The 13,911-nt window shown below is 40.6% G+C and overlaps 1 protein-coding gene across 1 annotated transcript; it reads left to right on the plus strand.

The window, feature by feature from the left end:
• The first annotated feature begins 2,405 nt into the window (after positions 1 to 2,405).
• On the plus strand, positions 2,406 to 13,792 carry gtf2h2 (general transcription factor IIH, polypeptide 2). Its single transcript, XM_088630460.1, has 16 exons — positions 2,406 to 2,500; positions 3,855 to 3,932; positions 4,720 to 4,797; positions 5,063 to 5,099; positions 5,415 to 5,501; positions 6,027 to 6,077; positions 6,362 to 6,416; positions 6,842 to 6,947; positions 7,283 to 7,373; positions 7,834 to 7,921; positions 8,904 to 9,011; positions 9,337 to 9,400; positions 10,355 to 10,458; positions 11,305 to 11,407; positions 12,773 to 12,812; positions 13,142 to 13,792. Exons 2-16 carry the CDS (start codon positions 3,877 to 3,879, stop codon positions 13,250 to 13,252), a joined length of 1,179 nt encoding a protein of 392 aa, XP_088486586.1. The 5' UTR covers positions 2,406 to 2,500; positions 3,855 to 3,876; the 3' UTR covers positions 13,253 to 13,792.
• The last annotated feature ends 119 nt before the right edge of the window (positions 13,793 to 13,911 follow it).

Consider the following 13,911-nt stretch of genomic DNA (forward strand, 5'->3'; position numbering starts at 1 on the left):
GTCTTGTTCCTTGTTTAGTTTTTCAATGGAAGATTATAAAGCAGTAGATAAACTTCTGAATGGAGTGAAATACCACTGCGATCAAAGATCAGTGTCTTACTGATAATTATACTAACGTATACTACAGTTGTGATTTGAACATGGCTAATATTTGAGGGGTTGAGACAGCAACTGTATCTGTAGATTGTAGTGAAATACACATTTCTTTGTATGTGGCAAACAAGCAAATTTCACCACCTCTAACTTGGGAAGATTGAACAAATCCATCCCCAACACAATAAATGTAGACCATCTACTGTATCTGCCTCTGTAGCATTCGAAACTGTGATCGAAACTAGCATGAGTTCATATTCCTGATCGAAATGCATGCTTGTGGTTGCCGCAGAGAAAAATACAATTTTGCCATCTTTACAAAATCTTAGTTGCCATGAATATTCTGTTTTATGCCATCATGTAAAATTATATACTGTAGCAGTGAAACATGAACCAGAGAACACAAGGGGAACTTACATCATAACTGGTACACCATCATGATTCAACACGTCCATTCAAAAGGCTTTTTTCTTGAGCATTGTTCAGTTTTGGTCACCAAAGCTGAGCATTTTGAAGCCATCTACAACCATCACATTCTGGAAGTAAAATGTTCAATTTTTCCATGCCTTCCTCTTATTCTGGTGTACTGTAAAGTTATTCAGAGAGCAGGTAACTGCAGTTATCACAGCTGATTGTGACTTCAATTGTGTATGGTCTGCTGTCGATAGGTTTTACAAGTGTAAGCAATCAACAGTTCAAAACATTTCAGTTTGAGTCCTTTGGTTTATATTTATGTCTTGCCTTCATCTAATCACTTCCAGAGCTATGGAAAACCTGGAGGAGATTATTTTAACACAGTCTGGTTGTGTTGCCCTTCATGGAGTCCACAGAACACTACTCCACAGTGTGTTCCCAGATCCATTCCCACTCCCTTTCCCCTGGAATCTTTGCCCAAGGGTACGGTCTGCACTCTTGCAACTGTGTGAACGGTAGCACTTCTGGCAGGAATAATGAAGAAGGAGGAGTAATTGCAAAGACACAGAAAGTTTTAGAACAATTCTCCAACGGGCTGCATATTCCATATGATGATCATCCTTCTATCCATGTTATAACCTGTTTATCCAGTACTGGGTCGCGGAGGAGATGGAGCCTATCCCAACAGGCTCAAGGCAGGATACACTCCGGGCAGAACGCTAGTCCGTTGCAGGGCACACATAAGACACAGAGTTGCACACAGTCACACCATAGCCAATTTACCCAGAAGCCAATGAACCTTGCAGTATGTCTTTGGAGCGCCCAGAGAAAACCCACATGAACTAGGGGAGAACATACACCACTTCAGGCAGACAGCACCTGAACCTAGGACCCCAGCACTGTGAAGCAGCTATACTAAGCACTGAGTCACTGTTGAGGTCATGCACATGACATATTTCCATAATTTGTGCATGTTTTTTTTACTTTGCTGAATTAATCTGATAAAGAACATTTAGTTAACCGTATTGAAAATAGTAATGTTTCTTTACACCATGGAAAAATAACTTAGATTATACTCCATCTCTTATAAAAGACCAAAAGGGGAGTTTAGAATTCTCAAGTGTGCTTGATTTCAATCATCGGAGTTGGTTTCTGAATACACATTTGTGTATATTTTATTCTATATATAGAATACTACCCCAAAATATTAGCAATACCAATAGAATATTAGCAAATAGGTAATAAAAACCCAGATTGGTAGCTTTTATTATTGTTTGAGGAGTATTGATGATGTTAAATGTTAAATAATGTTAGATGTTAAATAATAATAATACCTTACAGGTAATAGTTGTTCAGGTGGGTAGCTGCGTCAGCATGCGTAGGCTGCAAAGGAACAAGTAATAGGTTTATTCCATGCTGAAAAAAGAAAGAAAACACAACGTTTCGGCCGTGGTGTCCAGAAACATTATTATTTTCAATAGAGTTAACTAAACGTTTTTTTTTTATCAGATTAATTCAGCAAAGTAAAAACAAACATGCATACATTTTGAAAATATGTAATATGTATGACCTCAACAGTGACTCAGTGCTTAGTATAGCTGCTTCACAGTGCTGGGGTCCTAGGTTCAGTTTCTGGGGTGCTATCTGACTGAAGTTGTGTATGTTCCCCCCTAGTTCATAATACCTTACAGGTAATGCCGATTTTATAAACCTCTATTATAATTTAAGTCTTTTATAAACCTACATTTTGAAAACAACAGTGTAGTTAAGTATTATTTTGATTTTAACAGTCTTTATATACATTACAGAATGTAAACTCACATCTTCTCTACACTAGATGAAAACTAAAAACTTCATATCAAGCCAACGATCTCCGTGATTTACAAACATCAGGATTTACAGAACGGACGTGGAACTATTCTTCATTAGTCTTGTGTGCGGGGGTTTCATTTCGTGAAACACCATTTATTTTTCTTAGTTTACCGATTTGCGTGTAAGTCATTGTATTTCTATCGTTCTTGTTACTATTTTAAGCATATTTATTATGGGTATATTAATAGTTTCCTAATTGTGGTAGCACAATGTCTTCGTAATTATAAGAACATCAATATAACCTTAGAAATTGTTTACAAAGGTGTAATTTTTGAATAAAATTGTAGGCTTCATTTTTCTTTCGTAATAAGTTAGTCAAATATTTCTGGCTTTACCTTTTTAAAATTAGAAGAATCATGACTTTTGGACTTTGGGACTTACTGTTTTAAAGCAGGGATGCAACTTTTGTAATGTGGGCGAAACGCGTTAATCAAACCTAGATTAATATTTGATCTGCTTGTTCTGTAATCTGAAGATATTTTATAGTTTAAACTATAAAAGTTTAAACTTTTCTTAAGACTAAATCAGACTTGGAGGTTGGTAAAAATCATCCATAAACAGGTACTCGAAAATACAAAAGAAAGTGTTTTCCGTACCACAGTCCGGAAAAAATAAAGTATAAATGCTGCACCAAAACAGAATAGCAACTTTAGCTGTAATGTTAAAGGGATTTTTGAAATATGAGTAACGCATTGTTTCTTTAGATATTTTTTAAAGAAAACCGTTTACAGTGCACTTAGTTATATATATGTATCTAATATTAATTATACTGTTAAGAATTTAGGTGTGCTAGATTACAAACCGTACTGTGTCTTAAAATACATTTTTTTCATAATATGGGAATATTTTTTTCCTGATGAACAAGAAAAAATCTAAAATGATTCTTAATAATTAAGCGTGTTATATTGTGCTTTTATGAAACGGTTTGTCTGCTTCATGCACTACTGGAGTACAACAGCATCACTTACACAGTGTATCAGGTTGGGACGTGTGAAGTTATACATGATTTGATATACAATAATGATTGATAGTCTGATTCCTCAGAAATGTATTTTACACACACAGAGGGACTTACAAAATACAAAAATGCTTTAGTTGCCAGAACAATTAGGGTTAAGACTAGGTAGTATGGGCCTGGTTTTAATCTCTTTGAAAGGACAGCACCTCCTCCTATGGAAATTCTGGTCCATTGGAAGGAGTGTGAGTTAGTAGTTACAGAAGCGAATTGTAATGCCATTACTGACCAAGCAAAGGCTCGCTTATCTTCTGCGTCTGAGATGTGTTGGGATCAGGTTAGAAGGCTGTGACATTCCTGCCGTGTTCCTGGGTTTCATTGGCCTGTTTGCTTAAGCATTAAAACTTTTCTGTACTTTGATGTCAAGCACGAGTCGAAACAGATATGTTAACGATAACGTGGAATTTTTTTTAATTACACAAAAGACTGTTCTCACTCTTTATTTTCCTTGGTTCGTCAGGAAATAGCTTGAAATAAACAGAATGGACGAAGAGCCCGAAAGAACCAAACGCTGGGAAGGAGGCTATGAGCGGACATGGTGAGTCAGTCTTCTCCTCTGTGCCACCAGTCAACACCCAGGATTTTACAATGGGCTGAGGGGACAGGATAATGAAGTCATTCACAGGAACAGAGGAGCCGCTGGTTATTGACCAAGTCCTGTGGTTGGTGATTAATTGGGTGCATTCTGTTTCTATATTAACATCCGTATGTTTGGTAGTTGTGATCATTTTTGCAGTTCATCCCATCTGTTGTCGAAGGAAACTGTTGAAATTCTGCAGGCCATGGCCTTGGTTATTCTTACCCCTGTAAATAAGTATCTGGAGAATTACTTTAAGGACCCATTTTCTTGTGGTTTTACTTTGTAGTTCCTGAAGCCCCCTTTTCACACGGTGAGCCTATTATATACGGAGCCCCCCAATAAGTACTGGGACGAAGTTGCTATTTTTCTGTGTACTCAAGCAGTGCGGATTTGAGATTAAATTGAGGCAAAAGTACACAATGTCACCTTTTATTTCTGTATATTTGTGCACATACATGCTTTAATATTTTAGAATCACCTTATCGTTCTATTGCTTCATTGTCAAAGTGACATTACACCAAGTCAACAGACTGGTGAAATCGGTAATCTGCTTTTTAACCTCATTAAGCCTTGGTTTGAGGAATTTGCTGATAGTATAGTAACTTAACATAACATGACAGCTGAAGCAAGGGTTGGCATTTGTTATGGAATAGCATAGAATATATTCCCCAGTTAAGTCACCATGTTGAATCCGTACTAGTTAGCGAAGTGTGTGTTGACTTTGTCCAACCTTGTGTCGTTACAGGGAAGTCCTCAAAGAAGACGAGTCTGGGTCCCTCAAGGCATCTGTGGAAGATATTCTGTTCAAGGCAAAGAGGAAAAGGTAATGAGAACGAGCACAGAACATTCTTAGAAAAAAACAACATTGTGCTCAGATACAAGTTTACCGTCTCATCACAATCTGAACAGCCTGTCTACTGCTAATGTATAATGTAACAGCCAACGGCTAATATGGTTTATATGAACTGTATATGTTAAGAGTATAAACACTATATATTTGCATATTTAACCAGAATGAGCATGATATTAACTGAACATGAATTCAATGGTGCATGCTCTGGTAACACCCTGCTGTTTGCTTCTTGCAGAATCTTTGAGAACCATGGTCAGGTTAGGCTTGGAATGGTGAGTATCCCTTGGCCAACAGGTCCTCTCAGACCTGAACTGGTACACTCATGCACTGGATTAATGGTTTCATTAATGCCTCTTTCATGAACATCATGTGTAATTTAAGAATGAAACTAATACAACAAGCAAGAGCTACCGTTTTTAAGAGTTTCTAAATACTTTTTCTCAATCATATCATAGTCTTTTGTAAAATGAAAGCACTATAGGTAGCGGAGGCTGTCCCTTGTTTTAATGGGATTTATGATACAAAGCTCTGCGCAGTTTTTCCCTGTTTCTTGTCCCAGGTCATATTTCGTCTTTGTGTTTATACAGATGCGGCACTTGTTTGTGGTTATTGATACTTCAAGGACAATGGAAGACCAAGATTTGAAACCAAACCGACTCACGTCAACTCTCAAGGTGGAAATCCCTCAAAACTGGCTGTATGAAAAGCTGGATCATTTTGCTGCTGTGAAACGCTTATTTGATGTTCGCTGAGCTGCAGCTTATAACCAGTGCTAATGGGAGTTTTACAGAGAGACAGGGCTGAGGATAAAGCAAGGCAGACAATGTGTTATCCAAGCATTGCTTTGCAACTGCAATTCGATTGTGGATAATGATTGATGTCATGGGAACTTGTGTGCTACATTTGATACACACAACTTGAGTTAAGAAATAGACGTGGGTAGAACTGGCAGACATGCTGTACTGATTGTCCCTTGCTGGCGTCTTCTGTCCACAGTTGCTCTGAGATCTGATGAATCAAAATGAGTTAATGGCAGTAGGATTTCATGTACTGTGAGCTTGCAGGTATTTTGACAGACAGATTTACATACCGTCTATATTTTAGTGTACCTGTCTTCACTGTGGGTGATGCATGAAAAATCCCTGCATTGGAACAGCAGACTAAAGATGCCTAATTTATTTTCTTTTCAAAATCTGCAGCTTATGGAATATTTTGTAGATGAATACTTTGACCAGAACCCGATCAGTCAGGTAAGAACACATTTACAGTGTTGTGGGTCGATTAAGAATATTACAAAAACAATATTGCTCGTTCTGTCTCTTCTACTGCCTTGTGCCAATTGGCTCTGGGCTGCCGCGACCCTCACAAACAATATGTTTTGGCGTGTACTTGTCTTCAGTGACGAAATTAGACAAGGTCTTTGACTAATCTAATATGTGAGTCTCTATTGGTCTTATGGCAGAAGAGATACAGTGCGAGACAAAGTCTTTGACCGATGTGTTGCGTGAATCTCATGACCTTCCCGTCTTTCCAGGTTGGGATCATCACCACTAAAAATAAAAGAGCGGAAAAACTAACCGACCTGGCCGGTGAGTAACACTAACACAGGAGTGTGGAGTTCTTGGTCAAATGTAATTCAATCCGTCTTGTTTTTTCCCCCAGTGCAGACCAGTTTTGGATATCATGGTTGGGTCCTGTTCATCCTTTCATTTTTTTTTAAATTGAATTTTTGCTGAGCTACAGAGATGAGCAGACAAAGCGGGCAGGAATTCAGACGGGCAGGCAGCACTGTTTTGTTAAAGTTGGGGCTGTCCTCTCTGTAATGCCTACATTTCTCAGAGCTGGAATGGGCTTGAATGCTGTGTAAATGTAGTCTGACTTTAAACTCCAGAGCCCCTCTGGGTAGGAACTCCTGGAATCCTGAATCCAAGAGTATTGCTGGAAGTGAGAGAAGTCAGACATTTCAAAGATGAAAAAGTCTGAGACAGTCTTTGACAGATTTTTTTTTTTCCAGGGAACCCAAAAAAGCACATAGCAGCTCTGAAGAAGGCAGTAGACACGACCTGTCTTGGAGAGCCCTCGCTGTACAACTCCCTGAGCCTGGCCATGCAGACACTGAAGTAAGTCAAGAGGAACTGAAAATGCAGCTGTGCTGCTTGCATACTTGTTACTGGAATGATACTGGCATTTTGTGTTTAGATCAGCTTGAATTCCTTTGTGAGTGTGCATAAATACTGTTGTTATCGGCCTCTTTCTCCATTGAACTGTTAAACAAAGTTTTTAGTTCCCTTTGAGACGTGTTATTTTCTGAAAGTTCTTATGGATGTCTGGACTTGCCTTCCTTTTAGCTGTGTAGTGCGTATCTCTGGAAGCGGATCTGGGCTGCTAGACTGTTAGTGAATTTGAACATGTTGGTCCTCTAGGAAGTTTCCATTGGCTTCTGTTTGTGTTTCAGACACATGCCAGGCCATGCAAGCAGGGAAGTGTTGGTCATTTTCAGCAGTCTGACAACGTGTGATCCAGCCAATATTTATGATTTAGTAAAGGTGGGTTAAATAAAGAGTTTAAAAGATTGGATGTTTGTAAATACATGCAGGACAAGTTAAATTAACCCAAAACGTAAAGACTGTGGCTCAGCTACCACAGACAGTTGTTTTGGGGGGGAGGTGTGATTGAATTTACATGCTGGGGGCAAAGAATACAATATAAAAAGCAAACCTTTTACTTCATTTTTTTTTTCAAAAGTTCGAATCACAAAATACTCGCTTCTGCAAATGTGGTATTGCCGTAGAAAATAAGTCAATAAATGTTTTACTCTATAAGATCTTAAGTTGTATTTCTGTGTAACAAGTAAAGATACAGTATAACCATAGAAAGTGATTCTGTACAGCTTTTACAAGTCCTTTTTATAAGCTGAATTTGGATTAGACAAAGCCTGGTGACTGTTTCCCAGGAAGGACAGCCATTCAGTAGACTCATGTTGGTGTTCCCTGGCCTCTCCGGCAGACTCTGAAGACGTTGAAGATCCGTGTGTCTGTGATAGGCTTGTCAGCTGAGGTGCGGGTCTGCACTGTCCTGACGCGCGAGACTGGCGGTAAGAACACCTGTAGAACCTGTAAAGAATGTCTTGAACATAATGGTGCACTTTTCATGTTATGCAGACAGAGTGATGTCCTTTATATGCCCACTGTTCAGCAAATACTGTTCATGATTGAACAGAGAAATAGTGGAGAAATTAAGCCCTGCAATCTAATCAACAAAAAGTATACGCATAGTAAACTAAATCCAGGCGGTAAGAAGCCTCTTGCCAGATTTGTAAATGACTTAAAAGACTTGGAACATAAGAGGGGTCACAGATGAGCAAGCTCTGTGATCCGTCTAGCTTGTATGGTGACTAATAAACAGCAGAAGCGAGGAATGTGTCCATTTGTTGCTTGGAAGGAACTAGGGTATCGGCTTCAGCAAAATGGCTGTGCAGCTTTTTCCTGACTTCTGCCTCCCTTTGGCTAAAGAAGTGCACCCTCTTCTCATGTGACCTTGAATTCATTCGTGACTTCATTTTAAGAATAAGCCTCCAGTACTAAGTCTGCTTTATACAGTATAACACTGCCCGCAATAGATGTAACTTATTGATCTGTAATTACTTTGGTTTGGTCATAATTGTTTGGAGGGTTGTTAATTGAACTGTTCTCCAGTTAGTCGATATTACATTTCCAGAGTGTAAGAGGTTTACTGCTGGAAGAGTTTAGTGTCTTGTAGATTGTCTCATTTCCGTAAGTACACTTGGTAAAGTCTCCTCAGGTTCTGGTATTCATTTAAGTCATTTAAAACATTTCCCTTTCATCATATTCAAATCTGCTTTGGTTATGGATAACTAGTAAGATGTGTGTTGTAAATGTTTGGTATGAATTAATTCATCTGATCATACTTGTGTAAAATACCTTTTAGACAGCATCTCGCTGGTCACACTGCAAGGTTAACGGAGTGGAGTGTGTGTTCGTTGTCTCAGTGGGTCCAGTGTGAGTGCTGAAATGATATGTTTTGGGCAGACCAGGTCACTTAGTTTGACTCTGCAGGCACATATCATGTGATCCTGGATGAGAGCCACTACAAAGAGCTGCTGATGTACCATGTGAAACCTCCCCCTGCCAGCTCTTCCTCTGAATGCTCCCTGATTCGCATGGGTGAGTCTGGATCCCCTCTGGCTTCTCAAGAATAGTGTAAAAGTAGGGTTTCACAAGCACAAACTCCAGAAGATCTATTCTTTATGTGACTTGAATGAAATGACCCTTAGTTAAAGTTTTCCTTTCCTGAAATACTCAGAATTGTACAATTAGTTTTACCTTGTAGAATTTCAGTATTATACAATACTAAAGTTTTTGGTTTTAATTTTAATTAAGTTCCGATTAATGCTGGATGTCACTTTGCTGGTTTAGAGGAAGTGTCTGCCACCTTAAAAAGTCCTGGTTTGGCGTGGTAATCATGGGCATCTTTTTGCTGTTCAAACAGGTTTTCCCCAGCACACAACTGCGTCCATATCAGATCAAGACTGTAAACCGTCCTTCAGCATGTCGTAAGTCCTGAATACACTTAACCTGATCACGTGTTTTAATCCGGTCTTCTTTAGACAGGAGGCCTTATTTTCTCTTAGGTATGTATTGTTTGAAATAGTGGGAAATAATTTATCTATCTAAATAATGGATCTAATAAGGTAATTAATGAAATTCCATAGGTACATGTGCGCAATGCTTTACATAGGGACTTAAGCTTTTCATTTTATTTTGGAAGGGGGATTGCTAGTTTATCATTAAAGACAAAGACTTAAATATTATTGAATTTGTGTATCTGAAAGATGTTTACATTTTAAATCCAAGGGATGTGAATTTCTTTTTTTTGTTTTTAACAACTAGAAGCATTATTTCTGTGCTCCCGCTAAGTTTAAGTAAACAGATATACTGTATTTATACAGGGGTGTGTGGGAAGGTGGAACTGACATGAACAAGACGCAGCTGGGCAGTAGCAGTGTGTGCTGTTTCAAGGCTGGACCCAGGCAGTTTTATGTGGCTTAGCGGTTGAGGTATCAGGACAGAGTTCTGTACACACAAGCACAGAGCACATGCATTTGCAATGCAAGATAATCTATACAGTTTAGCAGTAGCACACTTTTTCTCCTGCTAGATCATTCAGCTTCCTGCTCCTCGTCTTTCAAGAAGCAACTGGATGAGACTCTCGTGCTAATTAGCTTCTAACTTCCAAACGAGCTACATAATGATCTCTTGTGTGTAAGAGCATACCCCAGCTTGCTCTCCATGAGACACACAGACAGGGGGAGAAGCTCGGGGTCAGAGCGCAGGGTCAGCCGTTTATAAGGCGCCCCTGGAGCTGCTGGGGTTAAGGGCCTTGCTCGGGGGCCCAACAGAGTAGGATTCCTCTGCCGGCCGCGGGATACGAACCGGCAACCTTCCAGCCACAGGCACAGAGCCACTGCACTGCCTGTTACCCTGCCCTTCCCCACCTGTCCCTGCAGGCACCTGGACAGCAGCAGCGGTCCTGGGCTGACCCTGGGGGGTTACTTCTGCCCACAGTGCCGAGCCAAGTACACAGAGCTGCCCGTGGAGTGCAAAGTCTGCGGTGAGTGTCCTCCATTCTCCACTTGAGGAACCATGCTAGTCCAGCACTCGAGCAGAGCGTGTGTGATTCCCCGAGAGGCGCAGGCTGTCGCACAGAGAGCCGAGACAAAGCTGGGGGTCCCACTTCAGGATCCAAGTGGGATTCTGGGTTTTGGTTTCCCAAAAACCCGGAGTCAGGCGGGTGAGGTTTTGTAGCCAGGGCAACCTCTGAGTGGACAAAGCCAGGGAGGATCTGGGATCAGGGTCGGGAGACAGGCGGGAGACCGGTAGACGACAAAGGCTGACGTTAAAACTGCGGGTTTACTGTAATGGAAGGGGGTGAAGAATGCGTACTTAAAAAATCTTTTATTTAAAAAAAATAAATCTGTTCTCACAGCCAGATCTTCAATATCTTTGTGGGTTTTTTTTTTAAGTGTTTTGTTTGAACCTTGAGGACATGACAGGGTGCTGGACTTATCCTTTTCATTGGGACATTTTTCATTTGGACAATTGGTAGCTTGGCAAAATGGCTTAGTGGATGCAGAAGATGTAATACTACAGCGCCAATGTTATTGATAGACGCCATCTGCAATCTTTTATTACAATACTCCCTTATGTTTGTAATTAGTGGTTTTTGATAAGTACCGTGAAAGGACATGGAATAAAATAATCAGAGCTTGATGTGTTGTCTGTAAACACCTGCTGGTCTTGGACTAATGGACCCTCTTGGGCTCGGTCCTGCTGCCTACCGGTTTGAGTGGAAAAGTCCATTTCGATGTCTTCCCTTTTGTCACTCCTTTTTTACTATTTAGCTGACACAGTGACCCGCAGCATATCATGGTGCTTTACACTGCATGTGTTTCTGCAGGTCTGACGCTCGTGTCCGCCCCACACCTGGCCAGGTCTTTTCATCACCTCTTCCCTCTGGATGCCTTCCAGGAAATCCCTTTAAACGACTGTGGAGGGGAAAGGTACAGTAAGCTGTTGCACTTTTAGAATGTCTTGAAGTCTTAGCTGAGCTGCCGCAGAGCTCTCGTGCTCGTCGAGTGTACTGTATGTGCAAGTGATGACTCGTTTTTTTGAAACCACTTTTTAAAACGCAGATTTTTAAACAGTGCGAATTCTAGAGACAGGCTCTTGTAAAACCTTGGTTTTGAAGTGTTATCATGTTAAAAACTCAATGTGGTGATTGATTTATTTGGATCATACTTTTATGAAGGGAAACCTAAAGTGGCTGCAATTATCTACCTTTTACACATACAGATTTCTGTTCCCATTTATACAGCCGGGTTTGCAGGAGTGATCTGGGTGAATTACTGTACTCGGAAGCCGCAGTTCCCCAGCTACTACTCCGCACTGTTACATGATTCTGGAATCGCCCTTCATATGATCAGCTGTTTGAGAGGGGTGTGGAAAACATGAAACAAATGCAGATCTGCAGCTCAGTTGTGAAACCTCACTCACTTTAGCCAGAGCCGTAATGAATTTCTATTGAAGTTAGAAACTCTTTTCTGGAATACGACGGCAGCCATAGTGCGCCAGAACGCTCACCACACATCAGCTATCAGTGGGGAGGAGAGCAGAGTGATGAAGCCAGTTCAGAGATTGGGATTATTAGGAGGCCATGATTGGTAAGGGCCGATGGGAAATTTAGCCAGGACACCGGGGTTACACCCCTATTCTTTTCGAAAAACCTCCTGGGCTTTTTTTTAATGACCACAGAGAGTCAGGACCTTGGTTGTACGTCTCATCCGAATATGTTTACAGTATAGTGTTCCTGTCACTATACTGGGGCATTAGGACCCACATGGACCGCAGGGTGAGCGCCCCCTGCTGGCCCCACTAACACCTCTTCCAGCAGCAACCTTAGTTTTTCCCAGGAGGTCTCCCATCCAGGTACTGACTAGGCTCACACCTGCTGAGCTTCAGTGGGTTGCCAGTTGTGAGTTGTAGGGTGATACAAGAACAGGAGAGAAATTAAACCAAGAAGAAAAAAGTATTCCTTGTGTCTGGCAACTCCCAGATGGACTGTTAGACTAACGTTAGACACTTCACGCAGACATTGGCAGACATACTTAATTCCTCATCTCAGGTTGAGAAATCCCAACTTTAAATGTGGTCAGGATTAAATAAGCCTTTTTATTACATCTTCCTTAGGCATTCTACAGCCACATTAACAGTGAAACAGCTGCTACCCGCATCATCGTCTTTTTCCCTGTTTGAAGTATGTTTTCACAATCATTAAAGACTGTCACAGAACATAAGTAGTTACTTAATATTAGAGTTGGAGATATTCAGACATTTCCACAAGAAAATGTGCTTTTGTGTTTTGATAGGTTTTGTCAAGCATGCCAGGGCGAACTTAAAGATCAGCACGTAAGTTTTCGTTTATTCTTTAATCAGCTTCTTTTATTTTCGGTTGAGATCATTGCTTCTGAACTTGTGTACAGTTGTGAAAATCAGGACCAAGACTTCTTAGCTCAAAGGCAGAAATTTATTGAAGAATCATGCAAAACTCCTGAATTACATGAGAGTTCAAAAAGTGTTCTTGGGTTGTGCTTAACCTGGTTCACACTGGTTCTATACGTCTTGTACGTGATGCAGTGGTCCTATTGTGTAGAACTGAAGAACGGGCTTTTGTTTGTAATGTACATCATGTCTGTTGTGGTCCAGAGTGTGAGGCCTGTGTCTCTGCCGCCCTGCAGGTGTACAGCTGTCCCTTGTGTCACTGCGTCTTCTGTGTGGAGTGTGACCTCTTCATCCACGACACTCTACACTGCTGCCCCACTTGTATACATAGCCAAAACGCCCTCTGAATTTGGGGGATGCTTCAGGGAACCTCAGAGCACACGGGACAGATAAGAGCCTGCACTAAAATCACTGGCGACCATTGACAAAGAGAAAGGCACAAGTGTTTGTTAGAAGCCTGAAGCCGCAGAGCTCCTCATGATCAGGCAGCCAGCCTTCAGATCAACTGCAGCCACTTGAAAGAAAACTTGTTTGAAAAGGGAATTTGATTCTGATTTCTAAACATAGTTTCAGGATTTCTTTTCAAAACCTCCACAGTGATTCGGAAACTGCACCTTTCCTCTGTATGACTGGGTATTAAGTTCAGGCTTCAGCTGTTAGATGTTTTCAGTGCTACTTTCAGTGACACTTTTGTAAAGGTTTATGCTATGGATGAAGGTGACAGATCCTTGAAGACAGTAGCACTAAGTCTACTGTTAGAAAATTAAGTGAAGAAGCTGTAAATTCTACAGTGATGCTACTGGTACTTAAATGTTACCTCAGCAATGAGCCATAACAGACAGGGAAGAGCTTTTGGTGGAAAATAAAACATGTTTAATTTTATTAAATTATATTTCTTGTTCATTAGGATGGGCCTTTCTCACACACACAAACAGTAATGTTGTGGTTGTTGCATTTTAAGTTTACACTCTTAAAAACCTTTTACAAAAATCACAAGTTGTACAAA

This window comes from Lepisosteus platostomus, chromosome 4 (genome assembly GCF_059453375.1).
Source record: "Lepisosteus platostomus isolate fLepPlt1 chromosome 4, fLepPlt1.hap1, whole genome shotgun sequence".
In the NCBI taxonomy this organism is placed as follows: Eukaryota; Metazoa; Chordata; class Actinopteri; order Semionotiformes; family Lepisosteidae; genus Lepisosteus; species Lepisosteus platostomus.

What these genes read in the sequence shown, in the direction of transcription:
- gtf2h2 (XM_088630460.1), top strand. Translation starts at nt 3,877, where the DNA reads ATGGACGAAGAGCCCGAAAGAACCAAACGCTGGGAAGGAGGCTATGAG. An exon ending in GGAGGCTATGAGCGGACATG is followed by an intron (nt 3,933 to 4,719) that starts GTGAGTCAGTCT and finishes GTGTCGTTACAG; the next exon opens with GGAAGTCCTCAAAGAAGACG. An exon ending in ATGCTCCCTGATTCGCATGG is followed by an intron (nt 9,012 to 9,336) that starts GTGAGTCTGGAT and finishes CTGTTCAAACAG; the next exon opens with GTTTTCCCCAGCACACAACT.